We start from the raw sequence: 19,081 nt of genomic DNA on the forward strand, positions 1-19,081 counted from the left end.
AGGGGTCGGGGGAAACTTTTTTTTCAATCTCTTACCTTGCCAGAAAAATGATTGTTTTCCAGATCGTATCTCCGGTCGCTCTGCGGCCTAACATCATGGAGCTGAAGGCCTTGCTCGGGACTGAATTTGAGCCCCACTGTGGGGATGTGGACTTATCATCGGAGCCGATCCCTTGCCAAGGATCCACGCTCCAACCATGGCCTGCGGATTTCACCATCGAGGAGCCCGCGGTCTCGGGTAGAGACCGTTGTGGGGAAGCTCCAAACGACGCAGAAGGTTCGACCAGCCCTGACCCAGGGTCGATCGCCCGGCGCGGGGAAGCTGACATCCCACTGATGTAGGAGCTTGATCGCCCCGACGCAGAGGATCCGACCGCCGGCTACGGGAGTCAAGATCGCCCTGTCAACAGAAGGTTCGAGGCCCCCGAACACAGGAGAACAAAGGGAAGAGATTTGAACTTTTTTTCGCCTTCCATCACAGTGAGGAATTTGAAGTCACTGTGGTGGATGTTTATGTTAAAATGTATTTTGTGTGTTTTGTTGCTTTATTTAAATTGTATGACTGTATGGCAAATCAAATTCCTCATATGTTGCAAAACATACTTGGCTAACAAAGTATGATTATGATTATAGTAATGACTGCAGTATTAATAAAGAGGGAAATGAACTAACAAATGAGCAAGAATGAACAAAATTGAAACTGAGCTTTATTCTCTTCCCAGTTATAAATTTAGACAATACATTCCAACAATGAGCAGCGAGTCCCTCTGCACAAACAGTGCCTTTAGTGGCATTACAAAATTAATTTGAAAATGGTGAGTCGCTGTTCATTCGAGGACTTCTCCACGATGCACGGGCTATACAGAGGCAGAAGCTGTTCTGTGAAAGATGCTCGGAAAACATGAAGCATTTGCATGGTCTCAGCATCCAAAAACAATACCACACCGCCCTCGTAGTCCACGTAGACACCAATTCGACTAGGCTTGTGCTGGATATGCAGCTCAATGTCAAGCTCATCACAGGCTTCATAGATACAGCCTTCTCGCAATGTCAAGCACCAGATACCTCTGCTGGGCCTGTACATGAGGTCCCCGTGACGAGGTATAGAGCTGTAGGCAACGCCGAGATCCCACTTGGCACTGTTTCTGACGCTCACTTCCCAGTAGCGCTGTCCCGTAGAGAGCGGCTCATTGCCGAGGACACACAGAGAGGTGTCGAATCGACCATCTGCATAAGCAACTGGCAAAGCTTCACAACGTGGAGTCACGGAGCGCTGGTTTGGTGAGACTTCAAGATGAGGATGAGCAGTCAAAGGATCAAAGGTGAAAGGTTCAGCCACTGAAGAAACAAAACACAACATAGATCACATCAGGGAGGGCCTCAATCAACCTAAAGTATCACCAATCCAATCCCTCCACCTCCAAAGGTGCTGAGCAACACCAGCACTTTGTGCTTTGCTCAAGATTCCAGCATCTGCAGTTCCTTGCCACCATAAAGCAAACATTGGGATTTTTGAAAAAGGCGTGGCTCAAAGGAGTGTATTTCACCCACTGGAATTTGAAATGGTGCAATGTTACAAGGATTCTTTTCATGATCTTTTCATCATGAGAACGAAAGATTTTAAGGGGAGAATGAGGTGACTGTGGCGTTGAGGCCACGGTTGAAAATTATACAAACATAGGTGGAGAGGCAGGTATTGTAGAGGAGGCAGGGAGTCTGCAGAAGCACTTGGACAGGTTGGGAGAGTGAGCAAAGAAGTGGCAGATGGAATACGGCAAGGTGTGTAGTCATGCAATTTGGTAATAAGAATAAATTCAGAGACTATTTTCTAAATCGAGGGAGGATTCAGAAATCAGAGGTGCAAAGGGACTTGGGAGTGCTTGTGGGGAATTCCCAAACGGTTAATTTGTAAGTTGAATCGGTAGTGAGGAAGGCAAATGCAATGCTAGAATTCATTTCGAGAGGACGAGATTACAAAAGCAGGCATTTTATGCTGAGGCTTCATAGGACATAGACTGCATGTGGAGTACTGTGAGCTGTTTTGGGCCCCATATCTGAGTAGGGATGTGCTGGTGTTGGAGAGGGTCCAGAGGTTTACAAGAATGATCCTGGGGATGATGGGCATGGTGAACATTTGATGGATCTGTGCCTGAGCTCGCTGAAATTTAGAATATTGAGGGGGGGATCTCAATGTAACTTACTGAATAATGAAAGGACTGGATAGAGTGCATATGGAGAGAATGTTTCCACTAGTGGGACAGTCTAGGACCTGAGGGCACAGCCTCAGAATAAAAGTATGTATCTTTAAAAAGTTGAGGAGGAATTTTTTTTTATCCAGATGGCAATGAATCTGTGGAATCTGACGGATGTGGAGGCCAAGTCTTTGTGATTTTAAAGCGAAGATTGATAGGTTCTTGATTAGAAATGGTGTAAAAGGTAACGTGGAGAAGGGTTGAGAAGGTTAGATATTTCAGCCATGATTGAATGGCGGAGAAGATTTGAGGGGCCAAATGGCTTATTTCTGCTCCTATAACTTATGAACATGATTCCCCCTGTGACTTTATGTTATCCAATCTTCGGTATGGAGGGTTGGGAGTGCAAATCCAACTGTTGTGAAATTAAAACATTATCCTCTTGCACTTTCCTTTCCCGAATTATCCTCAATTTGCTCTCATTTGTCGTGCACCATGAGTTTTAAAGGCTATTTCATCGCAATCTGTAGATCGCAACAACAAAACCTATGTGAGCAAAAGGATTCAGGGTGATCACTAAGGACAAGAGGGGTTAAAAACCATTCAGTCACCTGTCTGAATTACTTGAAACATCTTCTTCCAAACCCTGTACTGCAGCGGGCCATGAAATTTCTCACCCTTAAAACGGACAATGGGGTCATTCATGGTTTCACAACAGTCGGATCTGTAAAGAGATGATCAGCCTGTCATATTCAAGTCAACAGGATCAAAGTATGGTATTGTAAGACAAACATTTGAGGGGGGAGAGGGGGGAGGGGGGGGAGAGGGGGGAGAGGGAGAGATAAAGGGGAAAACTCAGAAGGAGACGAAAATAGACAAGTAGAAAGAAAAAAATATACAAGGGAAGACATATTAATAATAATAATAATAATAATAATAAACTTTATTACGGACTCAAGGTCCAGACAAGGGGCAACATTACATTAAAAATGCATTGCATATCAAATATCATAAATATATATAAAATCATGGTATATCGCATAAAAACATCATAATTTATATTTAACAAAAACCCACAATACTTATGAACATGATTCCCCCTGTAATCTGAAGTTAAAAATCCAGATTAAAAGATGATCAATGTCCTACAACGAGACAACGATACCAGTGTCTCCACAACTGGGATTCGTAGCGTGTAGTGCTAACCCTTATGTTTGTCAAGGCCACAATAAGCACATTTTTAGAGTCATTTTTTCCTGCAAATGAATTTATACATGTGGTGTCTTAGGATAGCTTCTAAAGTACCGACTCCTGCAGCCACAAACATATTACTGGCACTACACCATCTAGGTTGCCTTAGCAGTGTTCTCATGGCATCGTTATATGCCACCTTTAGTCTCTGCATACTTGTCTTTAAATAGTTCGACCACAGGTGCGCAGTGTAGAGTGGTGTACAGTATGCTCTAAATAGCGACATCTTCACCACATCTGCACACGCACCAAATTTACGCAAGAGGATATTTGCCTGTACATACAGCATGCGTCGTTGCCTATAAATATCCTCATCATCTGTCATTTGTTCTGTAATAATATACCCTAGATATTTTATCTTATTACAGACACTAAGATTGTTGTCAGACAATTTAAAAACAGGATATTTTAGGCATTTATCCTCTTTGGTTCTACAGACCATAACAGCACTCTTACTAGCATTATATTTAATGTCATGTTCCACACAATACACAGAACATATAGTAAGGAGCTGCTGGAGACCAGCGCTAGATGGACTAAAGACCACAAGATCATCTGCATACATAATATGGTTCACTAAAATATTACCAATCACGCACCCAGTGTTACAGCCTTTCAATTGTTTAGACAGAGCATAGCATCAATATATAGATTAAAAAGGACTGGGCACAAAATTCCCCCTTGTCTAACACCATTGCTAACCCCAAATGGGGCTGAGACCCTATTGCCCCATTTTATTTGCATAGTCTGGTGGGCTGGTCTGGTCTGCATAGTCTGGTGGGCATACCAGTAGGCCAGTAGGCCAGAATTCTAACAATGTATTCAGGCACCCCTCTTTGACTCATATTATGGATAGAGCTACAAAATATGCAAAATCTGAGAAAGTGATTGAGAGGACAACTAAATTCAGAGGATATATTTTATTCTCACCCATCAGAGGTAGTGTTCAGCACCTGAAACAGGAAAGAAAACACAATTATTTGAGAAGTTGGAATGAAATATTAAAAGGTTTGCTGAATGTACCACTCCCTGACAAGTCCTTTTCAGTCAACCCATCCACATGAATACTGGGAGCTCTCCAAAGCACAGCATGACACTGCTTGACTAATGGGAAAAACATTGAAAAAACATAGCAATGTGTATACTATGTCGGAAGAAGAGTATCGACCCGAAACGGCACCCATATCCTTCTCTCCAGAGATGCTGCCTGTCCCGCTGAGTTACTCCAGCATTTTGTGCCTATCTTTGGTTTAAACACTTGCAGTTCCTTCCTACACATATAGTGTATATAGTGCATCTTGTAACGTGTCAACGGATCAGAACTGCACTTAGATTTAGCTTCGAATTGATGAAAATAATTTCTCATTGGCGAGGGACTATAAGACCTTCCTGTTGTTTCAACGATGCTTGAGGATAATTCCAGCTAGGCCAAATTTATTTTATTTCCTATCTCTGGGCGGCACAGCGGTAGAGTTGCTGCCTTACAGCGCCAGTTACTACAGTGCTGTCCGTAAGGAGTTTGTACCGTCTGCCTGCGTGCGTGGGTTTTCTCTGGGTGTTCCGGTTTCCTCCCACAAACCAAAGACGTACAGGTTTGTACGTTAATTGATTTCTCTAAATTGTTCCTAGTATGTGGGATAGTGCTAGTGTATGGGGTGATCTCTGGTCGACCTGTACTCGGAGGGCAGAAGGGCCTGTTTTCGCAGTGTATCTCTAGAATCTCTAAAGAAATCTCTCATTGATCAGAGGCAGGGGCTGTTTTCACCTTGAATCACAGAACTCCATGTGGCCACAGCCCTTCCACAACACTCTTAGTTAGGCAATATATCAAGTTATTTAGCATTATTATTAATGCTTCACATTGCATCGCCAGGGCCACCAGCATAATCCAGAACCAATCTCACCCCAGTCACTCCCCTCTCCTATCAGGCAGGAGATACAGAAGTTTGAAAAATTGATCCTGACCTCCCATCTATCTCATTGGAGACCTTTGAACTATCTTTAATCTGACTTTATCTGACTTCAATGTGGTATCTTTGCATTAAATGCTGTACCCTTTATCATTTATCTGTACATTATGGACAGCTTGATATTGTTCATATAGTGTTTTCTTATTGTTTCTTCAATGTTTTATTATTAATGTTTGATGTTTTATGTGTCATTCCTAACTGTCACTGTATGTCATGTTGTCACTTGCGGGCGGAGCACCAAGGCAAATTCCTTGTATGTGAATTCTTGGCCAATAAACGTATTCATTCATTCATAAACATTCATTCTCTGACTGGTTAGCGTGCAAACAAAAGCTTTTCACTGTTCCTCGGTACATATGACAATAATAAACTTAACTAAACTACATGAAGGAACTGGAATAAATGTTGCATTACATTCAGCAAATTGTAGGTAACACTGATTGCCCAACACCCGAGATATGGGCTTAATAAAATTGATATTTGTGCCCTCTGAACCTGCGTCCAAGTAATTATTACACATTCAGAGAGCTGTGCTATTTATATCAACCCTTGGGGACTCCACTATACACAGGCCTTCAGTTAAAAAACACCTTCATCATACTGATACGTAGCCAATGTTCTCTCCCTTCTGACACTTTCATTCCATAGTCTACAATCTTGTTGTGGGTGTGGTATGTTATCAAACACCTTATGAAACTTAATTTGTATTCTATTAACTGGATTTAGTTTTAGTTTGGAGATACAGCGTGGATACAGGTCCTTCGGCCCACTGAGTCCGCACCGACCAGCGATCCCCACAGGCTAACATTATCCTACATACTAGGGCCGATTTACACTTATACCAAGCCAATTACCCATCAAACCTGTACGCCTTTGGCGTGTGGGAAGAAACCGAAGATCTCAGAGAAAACTCACGCAGGTCACGGGGAGAACGTACAAACTCCACACAGACAGCACCCGTAGTCTGGATCCAACCCGGGTCTCCGGCGCTACAACAGCTGTAAGACAGCAACTCAAAAGCTGCGCCACCGTGCCGCCCGCGAGCACATTTCCTCCACAGTCCTACTACATGCTCTGTGTCAGTAACTCATGCTGTCTAGTTTGCCGCACTCGAGAAACCATTTCTCCACAGTCTCTAATGCTCTGTCTATTCCTGCACCAAATAACCAATGCCTGTAAATTCACAGCTGTAAGCAGACGCCTCTCACCTGACTAGGGCTGATCCTGACTATGGGCGCTGTCTGTACAATGTTTGTACATTCTCCTTGTGTTCTGCGTGGGTTTACCCAGATGTTCCGGTTTCCTCCCACACTCCAAAGACGTACAGGTTTGAAGGTTAATTGGATTGGTAACATTGTAAATTGTCCCTAGTGTATGTAGGATAATGTTAGTGTGCGGGGATCGCTGGATGGTGCGGACTCAATGGGCCGAAAGGTCTGTTTCCACGCTGCAAATCTAAACAAAACTAAGCAATGCCTGACACTAAAGAAAACGACAGCAGCAGAAAGGATCTTAAAACATTGTGCTTCTTTTTTTTGCTTATGATTGAATTAAGGGAGCAGAGGAAACTGGTGACTGTCGTCAGGCCCAGGACATTGCACACCTTCAGAATTTCTCTCAGATTGTCAGTCTGCAGTGTTGAGTTCAAGGGCTCTGCCAGCCTCTTCAGGCTTCCCATCCTCTGCAAGCATTCCGACTTCAATCTGTCCAGCTCTTCCAAGGTCCCCTGTGCCTCAGTGGCCATCTCCTCCATCAAAGCCTTCTCCTCCGCATCCAGGAAATTCCGCAAAGCAGCAAAATCATCTCCCACCTGATGCTGGAGCGTCTCAATCTCCTCCTGGTGAAAGAATCGATAAATTACCAGGTTACCATGTGCATGTGCCTTTAACATAGTGACCTCACCACTACTAACCACTCCCCATATCAGAAGTATAAATGCAACCTCCCCACCCATTGATCTCTCTCCAGCTCCTGTGACAGACCACGTACAGCTAGGGCAGCAACGTTTGTGTATTACCAATAAATAGTAGTAAAGACAACAGTGTGTTTGGAACCTCTCTTTACAAAGCACAATCCAAGCAGTTGGGAGCCAATTGACCTGATCTCTCACTGTCCACATGTGCCTGGTGCTGGTCTGAAAGGGCCAGAGGGCAACGTTTCCATCCCCAGTTTCTGATGATCTAAGCTAGGGGCAAGAGGAAGAATACATTTAATACAAGTGCTCCTCAACACAGATGCTCCCCGATTTACGATGCTTCGACTTACGATATTTCGACTTTACGATGGTGCAAACGCTGGGCAACGGCAGCAGGCCGTAACTCACTTCCGGTCACGTGATCAAATTGTATTAAATGCTTTTTCGACTGACGATATTTTCGATTTACGATGGGCTTATCGGAATGTAACCCTCTAGATTGGTTACATTACTTACTAACCAATGTATTATAAGCTCCGCCTACTACCACACCATTCATATTATCGCAACCCGACATGTGCTGCCAATCAGTACTGCTGCGTGGTAGGAGTAACATGCGTTGTATACGTTACTCAATAAATATTGTTATACCAGATCTGTGAGTATGTGTGAACTACTCAACATGGTGTCAGACATTGTGGACCCACCCTGAGTTTAAGTATATCAGTTATTAATTTATTACCAGTGTTTTATTTCACCCGTTTTGTCCCTTTCTTCGTGTTGCTATGGCCAACTCATTCCGCTGAACGTTGGCGGGATTTCTAGCATGATTTCAACCATTACATCCATGCTGCTCATCGTAACGTTCCACCAGAACACCGTGCCTCTATACTTCTCAACATCGCTGGCCCAGAAGCTAGCAAATGAGCAGAGCATTTCAACTTTGCTCCTGCAGTTCTGGATCACAACCAAAGATCTTAGAGCGGAGCAAGATGGTCCACTCCTGCAAAATCGAATGGACTGATGTGTAGTATGCAACGGAGCGTAACTTCCGCTATTTCAGTAACCCCGACCCGACAAAAAAATATATAAAAAATGCGCGGCCCTGTCCAGTCGCCATTGTGGCAGCTCCGCGAAAACTGTGCGTATTGTTAACTTTCATGTTCCTTTTTAACTTATTTCTAAGTTCTAACTGCCTAGTACTAACGAAGTATGGCAGGGAAACCCTCTTAAATCTAAATTCTAGTGCAAACGGAGACTTTTTAAACGCTGTACTTACCGATCCAGCGTGGCCAGCAGAGATCAACAGAGGCTGCTGCGAAAAATGTTGGGGCGCCGTCCTGTGCGGTATGGCTGCCCAGCCTGCAGCTGTTAGTTTTTCACTCTTTTTTTATTTTTAGTGAGTTTTAGTGTTTTGTTTTTGTAGCTCTAGTCTTTTTTATGTGGGGGGTGGGGGGGGAGGAAGGGGGAAACTACTTTTCTAGGGTCCCTACCTGGTCGGAGAGGCAGCTTTTCTCCGGGCTGCACTTTCGACCCATCCTCGCGGCCTACCAGCGGGCCTGGAGCGGCGTTTCCTGAGGGGACCGCCCAGAACTTCGGCTTCGGCAGCGGCACAGCGCTGGAACGCTATCGCAGAGCGGAGCAGGCGATGCCTTGCCCGGGTCACCGCGCTGGAGCTCCGGTGAGCTGAAGACCGCTGATGAACATCGCGGAGCTGCGGGACTATGGAGCGGCCGGCTGCGGGCAGCGGCGCTGAACTTTTCACCGGGAGTCTGGGATCTCACAACGAGATCGCCAGTGGTGGAGCTCCATCCGGCGCGGCCTTGATGGCTACGGAAGCCGCGGTCTCCGGTAAGGGAAGCGGCCATTCCAGGGTTCCCATGCCGCTGAGAGGATTCTCCCAACGCCAGAACACCATCACCCGGAGAGAACGGCCTGGAACATCGGGCCTCCGTAAAGGCAACTGTGGAGGCCTCAATAGGCCCGACTTTGGGTGGACATGGGATGGGGACTGGACATTGTGCCTTCCCTCATAATGGGAACCATTGTGGGGGGATGTTTTTTATGTTTAAATCACTTATTACTGTTATGTCTGTATTCTTTCTTTATGTGCTGCATTGGCAAGAAGCATTTCACTACACCTAGGTGTATGTGACCAATAAAATAACCTTTGAACCTTTGCAACAACAATGGGAGCGCGACTACAAGGAAAACCCGGAGAAAACATTGAGGTAAGCGGGGGGGGATTCGGAATAGGCTGAGAGCCCAAGCCTCAGGGCGAGGATCAGATTCCAGCGGGACATAAGGAACTGCAACATCCTCTGCCTGACCGAAACATGGCTGACCTCACTGATTCCGGATCAGGTAATCTGCCCAACCGAGTCCTTCACTGTCCACCGTGCTGACAGAACAGAAGCATCTGGGAAATCCAAGGGTGGAGGAGTCTGCTTCATGACCAATAACAACTGGTGCAACCTTGGAAATATCAAGATGCTTTCCCGTTCCTACTCGCCGGATCTGGAGCACCTGACAATCTCATGCCGCCCATTCTACCTTCCCCGGGGGTTCGGCTCAGTGATCATCACAGTCGTCTACATTCCACCGCAGGTGGACACTGACATGGCACTATCGGCCCTACACGATGAGCTATGTCGACATCAAAACAAGAACCCGGATGCGGCTATGGTGGTGGCTGGAGATTTTAATAAATCAAATCTCAAGAAGGTCATGCCGAACTTTTACCAACACATCACGTGTGCCACCAGGGGGGAGAGAACTTTGGACCACTGCTACACGCCGTTCAGGAAGGGCTACAAGGCCGTTTCACTCCCTCCCCTAGGAAAATCTGACCACGCTGCCATTTTCCTGTTGCCGGAGTATAAACAGAGGATAGTTCGGGAAGCGGTAGAGACGAGGGACGTCAAGCGGTGGTCCGACCAGTCAGAGGCCATGCTGCAATATGCACTGATAGATGTCGACTAGAATATGTTCGAAGCAAGTTCCAGTGACGTCAGTGAGTTCGCGGAAGCAGTCACGGACTTCATCGCAACAATAACCGACAACATCGTCCTCACGGTAAGGGTAAGCACCTTTCCGAATCAAAAACCCTGGGTAGACAGGTCCGTTGGTGTTGCCTTGAATGCTCGCACCGCTGCCTACAACTCGGGCCTGGCGACTGCGAAGGGCGGTGAAGGACGCAAAAATGAGGTACAGGGACAAGATGGAGTCACAGATGGAGCAGCAGGACACCTGACGCCTGTGGCAGGGGCTACGGATTGTAACCAACTACCGGAGCACCCCACCCTCATCCGCAAGTGCCGGCACCTCCCTAGCTGATGACCTGAACTCCTTCTACGCTCGTGTCGAGACAGGCAACACCACCCCAGGTCTGCCGACTATCGACAATACCGCCAGCGGGCTGGCTACCGAAGTTGAAGGGAGGAATGTGCACACATTCTCGCTGTCCGAGCATGACGTGAGGAGGGCTCTGACACGGGTGAACACGAGGAAAGCTGCAGGCCCAGATGGCTCCAACTCGATAATCAAGTTTGCTGATGACACTGTGGTGATGGGCCTGATCTCAGACAACGATGAGAAGGCCTACCGGGAGGAGGTGGCTGATCTGGCACTCTGGTGTCAGGACAACAGCCTCCTCTTGAACATCAAAAAAATAAGGAGCTGATCGTGGACGTTAGGAGGGCACATCATCCGAGGACGTACACACCATTGAGGATAAATGGGGATACTGTGGATAGGGTGAGCTGTTTTAAATACCTGGGAATCCACATCTCTGAGGATATAACATGGATATCACACACCGCAGCACTCGTGAGTAAGGCAAGGCAGCACCTTTACCACCTCAGGCAATTGAGGAAATTCAGAGTGTCTCCGAGGATCCTCCAGTGCTTCTACTCAGCAGCTATGGAAAGCATCTTGTCCGGAAATATCACAATCTGGTTTGGGAACTGCTCTGCCCAGGACAAGAAGGCTCTGCAGAGAGTAGTGCGTTCGGCCAAACGCACTATGGGAACTTCACTCGCCCCTCTGCAAGAACTATACATCAGGAGGTGCAACTCCAGAGCCAAGGGAGACCCCTTCCACCCCTGCAACGGACTGTTCCAGCTGCTACGGTCAGGCAAACACCTCCGTTGCCATGCTGTGAGAACGGAGAGGTTGAGAAGGAGTTTCTTCCCAGAGCCCATTAGGACTGTAAACTCCTACCTCACCAGGGACTAACTTTACTGAACCATTCTACTGTTGTGTGGTGTCTTTTCAAAATTGCTGTTTTTTTTTCCCTTTTTCCTTCCGCCCACAATATTTAATATGTAAAAGAATATGTGATTCTGTTCCATTCTGTTTGTAGTTTGTTTGTTTGTTTGTTTTTTGCACAAAGTCCGCGAGCATTGCCACCTTTCATTTCACTGCACATCTCGTATGTGTATGTGACGAATAAACTTGACGACTTCAATTTTGCCTCGTGCAGTGTAATCAGCGTTGCGGGGGAACAATTTGTGTGTTTTTAAATGTTTTAAATGTTTTTTACATTTTTCTTTTTTAAATGGCTCATGTCCTGTGTTTGAATTGATTTTTGTATTAAACTTGCAGTAATCAGCGTTGCAGGGGAACAGTTTGTGTGTTTTTAAATGTTTTTTAAAATTTTTTTTTAAATGGCTCAAGTCCTGTCTTTGAATTGATTTTTGTATTAAACTTGCACTCTGTAATTCATCTAATCCCATTGTTCACAACTGCTTGTATGCACCCATAAAGGCAATTATATTTATATATATATACTAGACTAAGTAGGACCCATTGGGTCCCAGCATCACATGGGAGAGCTGGTCCCCCAACGCAATATTCCACCTCTCCACCAATTCCAATATTGTTGGCCAGTAGGGGGGGGAGGCTTTCTGGATCACTAGTATGGGTGTTGTGAGCTGAAGGGACTGGTTTCCAGAGGGCTAGTATAGACATTGTGGGCCGAATGCATTCTTGGGCTGGCAGCTCAGTCACTCAAGCCTGTTGTGCTGTCAGCTCACTCACTTACGGCTGGTGGGTTGGCAGTTGACTCACGGCTATTCCTTGAAATTCCATTTCAAGCAGGGTGCAAGGCCACCAAATTCAAGTGCATTTTCTTATCACTTCAAGCAGGGTGCAAGGCCACCAAATTCAAGTGCAGTTTCATACCATTTCAAGCAGGGTGCAAGGCCACTAAAGACAGCGAGTCGCGACCTCTCCCTCCTCCATCTTGAAGAGACTGAGCCACGCCCACATCTCTGGGTTTTATAGTCCAACCCACCAGAAGGGGCGTGGCCTTCATGGTGTGATTGACAGGAGAGAGAATCTCAACATTTTTTAAACACTAATAACTCTTCATCAATGGGAAACAGCCGTACGTGGTAGCATTTTTTCTAAAATCAATATAAAGCGCAACCAGGAAGTGGTTAAGATTAGACTTTTAATTATATAGAAGGCAAGGCAACTTTAATTAGAAAAGGCTACTTTAATTAGGCAAGGCAACTTTAATTAGGCAAGGCAACTTTAATTAGGCAAGGCAACTTTAATTAGGCAACACAGCTTTAGCAATTCCAAACCAAAGGCAACACAGCTTTAGCATTTCCAAACCAAAGGCAACATAGCTTTAGCATTTCCAAACCATATTTTCAAACCACATTAAGGGCACTGACCGGTCAGTAAAAACACTCACAGTTTAGTAGACATATGTTCAGTGTTATTCACAGCTCAGACTGAGAGACGTGACCCTCTCGCTCCCCCATCTTGCGGAGACTGACTGAGGCACTCAACACTTCCGGGCTTTATAGTCCCTCCAGAAGGGGCTTGGCCTTCAGGAGAGAGAATCTCAACATTTTTTAAACACTAATAACTCTTTTATTTTTCATCAATGAGAAAAATCCTCTTGTCCTGCGCAGCGGAGGGGGACTCCGAGTAAGATAGCCAAAAATCTCAGCTGTAAGTCGCAGCGTTTTTTCTAAAATCGATATACAGAACAGGAAGTGGTCGACTTTTAATAATATAGACATATAATATATATGAACACATATATATTTGTTATATATATATGTGTGTGTGATACATACATACATAAATGTAATATAGATGCATATAATTATATAATTATATAACAAACACACATATATTACTGGTTCCATATATATACGTGCAGATATACTGCACGTTGGGGGAACAGACCCAACCGGTCTGCACTTGGTCTAATATATATATATATAATATATTTATTAGACCAAGTGCAGACCCGTTGTCCACACACATTAACCACCCCCACACACACACTAACAACCCCCCCCCCCCGCACACACGGACCCCCCCCCCCGCACACACGGGCCCCCTTGTTAATATATTAATATTATTAATTTGCTCCTTTTACCCCATAATCGCCCTTCCACCAGGCATGGACTGGAGGGGGGGCCCACAGGCGGGGATAGACCTGAGGATGCTGAGCGAGGCAGCGGGCGGTCGTCGAACCGGGCTTTGCCTGCGGCGGCAGTGTCCGGAGAGGAAGAGGGAGAGGGAGAGGGAGAGGGAGAGAGGGAGAGAGGGAGAGAGGGAGAGACAGAGACAGAGACAGAGACAGAGACAGAGACAGAGACAGAGACAGAGACAGAGACAGAGAGGGCAGAGACAGAGAGAGGGGGGAGACAGCTGGCGGTCGTGGGGTGGCTTCTTTCGGCTGTTTTTAAATGGCGTCTTTGAGGCGAGAGGCGGGCGCCAGCAGCCGTTATGGTCGCTGGCCAGCAGGAGGCGACAAAATGAGTGAGTGGGGGCGGGGAGAAGGATTTTATTAAAAATGTGTACATAAACACGATGACATTTAATCAGGAGTGGATACTTGGAATGAAAAGTGAAATCTCTACCGAAATGGAAAAAATCCCGGAGTTTCTGCGTGTGGTGTTTGCGTAGCAACGAATCAAAGGCTGGCACCCACAAGACAGGCAGAAACACACACACACAGTTTTAAATATAGATAGATATATATATATATATACACACACACACACACACATATGTATTCATTATATATATATGATGCATATATATATATATATATATATATATATATATATATATATATATATATATATATATATATATATGTGTGTGTGACATATACGTACATAAATATATAATATATATATAAAATATATAAATTCTCTTCATTCTTTCTTGTGATCTCTAACTATTTGTTGAGCAACCTTTTTCTTTCTTTCTTTCATTCATTCATTCAACCTATCTCCCTCTCACTCTATACAAAATCCTAATATTATGAATAAAATATCAATGAGCACAAAGGCTGGCAGGACAGGATCAACGGTTAGGTTTTTCAGGGGTCGTCAACCTTTTTTGCTTATCTTAACTATCGTAACATTTAAGAAACATTTAGAAAGGTACATGGATCGGACAGGTATAGAGTACAGTCATAAGTTCACAACACGATGGTAGCCAGAAATTTGGCAAAATTGTCTGCAATTTGGTAATCACACGCTGAGAAGCTTTGATACAAAAAAATTTAATAGATATCATTGCACTCAATAAATTCGGAAACGTATTGACATTAAGGTGTAGGAAGGAACTGCAGTTGCTGGTTTCAACCGAAGATAGACACAAAAAGCTGGAGCAACTCAGCGGGTCAGACAGCATCTCTGGAGAAAAGGAACAGGCGACGTTTCGGGTCGAGACCCTTCTTCTGACCCGCTGAGTTACTTCAGCTTTTCGTGTCTATCCTTGACATTAAGGTACATCACCGTGAAGATCGAAGAACTGCCCTGAGTTATGTCTCATCCAGCATACAGAGGATTTGAGGTGTTGTTAGGGTCGCAGGTAATCCCTTAGCAAGGAAAACCCGTCAACCCTCTGCAAGATTAGCTCAGTCTAAAACCGCAGATAAAATATTCAGGGGGGGTAAAATGTACAGGAGATGAATCGCAGAGGTGCCTCCAAAGTAATTCCGATAGTTTTAATTACCGCAGACTTTTTTACGATTGTTAGAGCGCTAATACATTTTTTTAAAAGAATTAAAGTGTGGAACTGCTGTATTTACGAAGAACCCTGCGTTATAGCTCCGCTTCTAGATGATGCCGCCTTGACAGAAGCCGGATACGGGAATGTCGCTGAATTTTACCCATCAGCTGCTACGGCTTTTTCGCGGAGTGAACCATCTTACTCCGCTCTAAGATCATTGATCACAACAATCAGATCGTGGTACCTGATGAACATATTGATGATCCCGATGTTCTGCTCACCGAATTCAGACAACTGTGTGACCTTCGCACTAACTGGACCGTACTAATATCTTTGCCCAAAACCAGCTACAAGGCAGCCTGTGCACATGTTAAACATGAAGATTCTGACATCGAGTACCAAGAGCTACCAGCGCCTCCTCTGGTTACTCTCCCCGAGCATGAAGATAACAGTCATAACATACACTCCCTGGATGATTCCACTAACAAGCAACCCCACCCTGAAGTCTCACTTTGTGTCAACAATATGATTACTGTTGCAAAGATCGACACCGGGGTTGCTTGGCATTAACGCATGCCAGAACCTAGGACAGGTAACTTTTGGGGCTGCTGTCCATGAAATATCTCCTGCCCATGTCCAGTACAAGGAACTTTTCGACGATAAGCTTGGGAAGCTACCCATCAAATACAACATCGTCACCGCTACAAAAGTCTTACCTGTAGTACGAGCAGCACACCGCATTCCACATGCTATGCGTGACACTGTACACAATGAGCTTCAGCGGATGGTGTCCCTGGGTGTCATTGCCACGGTTACCAACCCATCCGACAGGGTTTCCACCATGGTGGTCGCAACAAAGAAAACAAGGAAGGAATCCGAATTTGTATCAACCCCAGAGACCTGAACACAGCGATCAAACGCCCGCACTACCCGATGTGCACGGTGGAGGAAGTTGCTGCTCAGCTGGGCAGTGCCTCTGTGTTTTTTGTTCTGGATGCCAAAAGCTCATTCTGGCAGATCCCACTGGATCCTGACTCATCCAAACTCACCACATTCGGCACCCCCTTTGGCAGTCACAAATTTCTGAGGATGCCCTTTGGCGTCAACTCTGCTAGCGAAGTATTCCAGCGTACAATGGAACAATTATTTGCTGGGGTATCCTTGTGCCATCATTGTTGATGACATTCTCGTTGCTGGACGCAACATGGCTGAACATGATGCCAATTTAAAAAAAATACTGGACCATGCGAAAGACATCCACCTCAAGCATCAAGGAGGTCCAGTATGTTGGACACGTATTCACCACTTACGGCCTCAGACCTGACCACTCCAAGACCATTGCCATCAACGAGATGCCAGTTCCCACTGACATGACAAGCTTGCAGAGATTCCTGAGAATGGTTAACTACTTGGGGAACAACCTCAGCGAAATATCTGCCCCCCTCACAAGGACACTGCATGGTCTTGGTGCCCACAACACCAGAGGGCTTTTGAAATCTTAAATTACAATTGTCCAGTTCCCCTACCCTCGCTTATATGGATTTAAACCTACCAGTGATACTCACGTGTGATGCCTCCCAATATGGACTCGGAGCTGCTTGCCTACAGACTGCCGCTGAAGGAGACTGCAGACCTATTGCTTACGCCTCCCGTACCCTGTGTGAGACTGAACAACGATACGCCCAGATTGAAAAGGAATTCCTAGCCGTGGTTTTTGCCTGCACAAAATTCAAGGACTTCAAGGACTTTATTTTTGGGAAGTCCGGGGTTGTTGACACAGATCACCAAATGTTGGTCACCATTCTGAACAAAACCATTCATGCTGCTCCTGCTCGCCTGCAACGACACGCTATCAAGAGCCCCATGAACAACCTGCGAACAACAGCCGTCTAAAAATGACCAGTTCACAGTAATGATGGTGCCGTACGTACCTACAGAATGCCTGATCGACCTGGCAGAGCATACGGCTGAGGATACAACTTTACAGCTACTGTCGTCAGTCATCCGGCGTGGCTGGCCGGATAAACAATATTGCGCCCCACTTCCTATTCGCCCATACTACCTGGTCCACGATGAACTGGTGCTGCAGAACGGTGTCATAATCAAGGGTCACAAAGCAGTCATCCAAACTGCCCTACGGGACAAATATTTTAATGCCGTCCACAGTCCGAGCAAAGAGCATGATTTTCTGGCCCGGAATGACCGAATTCGTGTGCGAGAAACTTCAAATCTGCGCCGTCTGCAAGTCTGATGCCACACCAACAGAAGCAGCCCCTGCTCTCACATCCTCTTCCCCCTCTGCCTTGGACCACGCTTGCTACTGACATATTTGAGTGGCATGGCAAACAGTATCTGGTTCTCGTTGACTCGTATTCGGGCTGGTTCGAAGTCGACCTGCTCCAAAGCCCAACATCCGCTGCAGTAATCCAAAAGCTGGCGCGCCATTTAGCCGTACACGGTGCCCCCGCATGCCTCTTGTCAGATAACGGCAGTCAGCTCACTAGTCAGTCCTTTAAAAACTTCGGTCAACGATGGGAATTTCACCATGTCACCAGCATTCCAGAATTCCCACAATCAAACGGACTTGCAGAACATGCTGTCTGGAGCGCCAAGCAATTGATGGAGCGCTCACACCTTGCTAAATCCGATGTCTACCTGGACCTGCTCAACCTGAGAAACATCGCCCGTGACCCAATACTGGGAGCTCCTGGCCAACACCTGATCTCCCGACAGACCTGTGCTGCACTGCCTGTGCCCCAACAATTACTGCAACCACAGGTTCGTTCACCTCTTGCCGTCCAGAAACAACTCCAACTGAAACGCGATACCCAAAATGTCCAGTAAACCACTTAATCCTCTCTCCAGTGGCCAAGTCGTTCGCTTTCAAACCAACAAGGGCTATGGCCATTTGGGTTTCATCCACAGTCCCGCAAAAGAGCCGCGCTCATACCTGGTGAGTTCAGACGGAGGGATCTACAGACGCAACCGTCAACATCTTCTTCCTGTGAAGGAACCACGTCCTGCTGTCTCGTATCCTGATGCGACGCGTCCGATCTACCCATCTATTGACGGACTTTCTCTTCCTGCAGCTGCAGACCAACCATTGGTTGTGTCTCCATTCCCTCACCACCGCGCTCGGTGCCCCGCTCGCCGTGTTTGTACCCCGGGTCACCAGTGCTCCCGCCGCACGGGACCCCAGCTTTCTCGCCGGTGAAGGGAGATGATGCGGATCTGTACCGTACGCGCGTGGGACCGGTTTGATGGCCACCCCTTAAATACGGGGACTTTGTTTGAACCACCTGTACTTTCCTGTATGCGCTATTAGCATTTTGGTTAGAACTGCTGTAGTTTTGGGAGCAACAGCAGCAGGAGTTTAGCAAGAGATACGACTGATTGGCTCTAGCCCAAGTGGGAGGAGAGAAGTGAAAACAGTTAAAGTAAAGGCCAAGGACAGGCAGACTTGACTCAGAACTGCTGTAGCTTTGGGAGCAACAGCAGCAGGATTTTAGCAAGAGATACGACTGATTGGCTCTAGCCCAAGTGGGAGGAGAGAAGTGAAAACAGTTAAAGTAAAGGCCAAGGACAGGCAGACTTGACTCAGAATTGCTGTAGATTTGGGAGCAACAGCAGCAGGAGTTTGCAAGAGATACGACAGATTGGCTCTAGCCCAAGTGGGTCAGTGCTGGGAACTGAGGAATTTGGTTTGTAAATTGGTAAATCAGGCAATTTATCAGTCAATTTAAGCAAGACTGCTCTTAG

At 46.0% G+C, this 19,081-nt stretch overlaps 1 protein-coding gene across 1 annotated transcript in view; it reads right to left on the minus strand.

The window, feature by feature from the left end:
* Window positions 1-684: 684 nt before the first annotated feature.
* The window catches only part of LOC116980330 (zinc-binding protein A33-like), a 32,551-nt gene continuing 14,154 nt past the window's right edge, over window positions 685-19,081 (minus strand). The window contains exons 3-6 of the mRNA XM_033032445.1: window positions 7,016-7,249; window positions 4,373-4,395; window positions 2,803-2,915; window positions 685-1,337 (exon numbers count right to left, since the gene is read on the minus strand). Coding sequence (XP_032888336.1) covers window positions 793-1,337; window positions 2,803-2,915; window positions 4,373-4,395; window positions 7,016-7,249 — 915 coding nt within the window. The 3' untranslated portion in view covers window positions 685-792. The remainder of the gene's footprint in view (window positions 1,338-2,802; window positions 2,916-4,372; window positions 4,396-7,015; window positions 7,250-19,081) is intronic.

This window comes from Amblyraja radiata, chromosome 1, assembly GCF_010909765.2.
Source record: "Amblyraja radiata isolate CabotCenter1 chromosome 1, sAmbRad1.1.pri, whole genome shotgun sequence".
NCBI classification, from domain to species: domain Eukaryota; kingdom Metazoa; phylum Chordata; class Chondrichthyes; order Rajiformes; family Rajidae; genus Amblyraja; species Amblyraja radiata.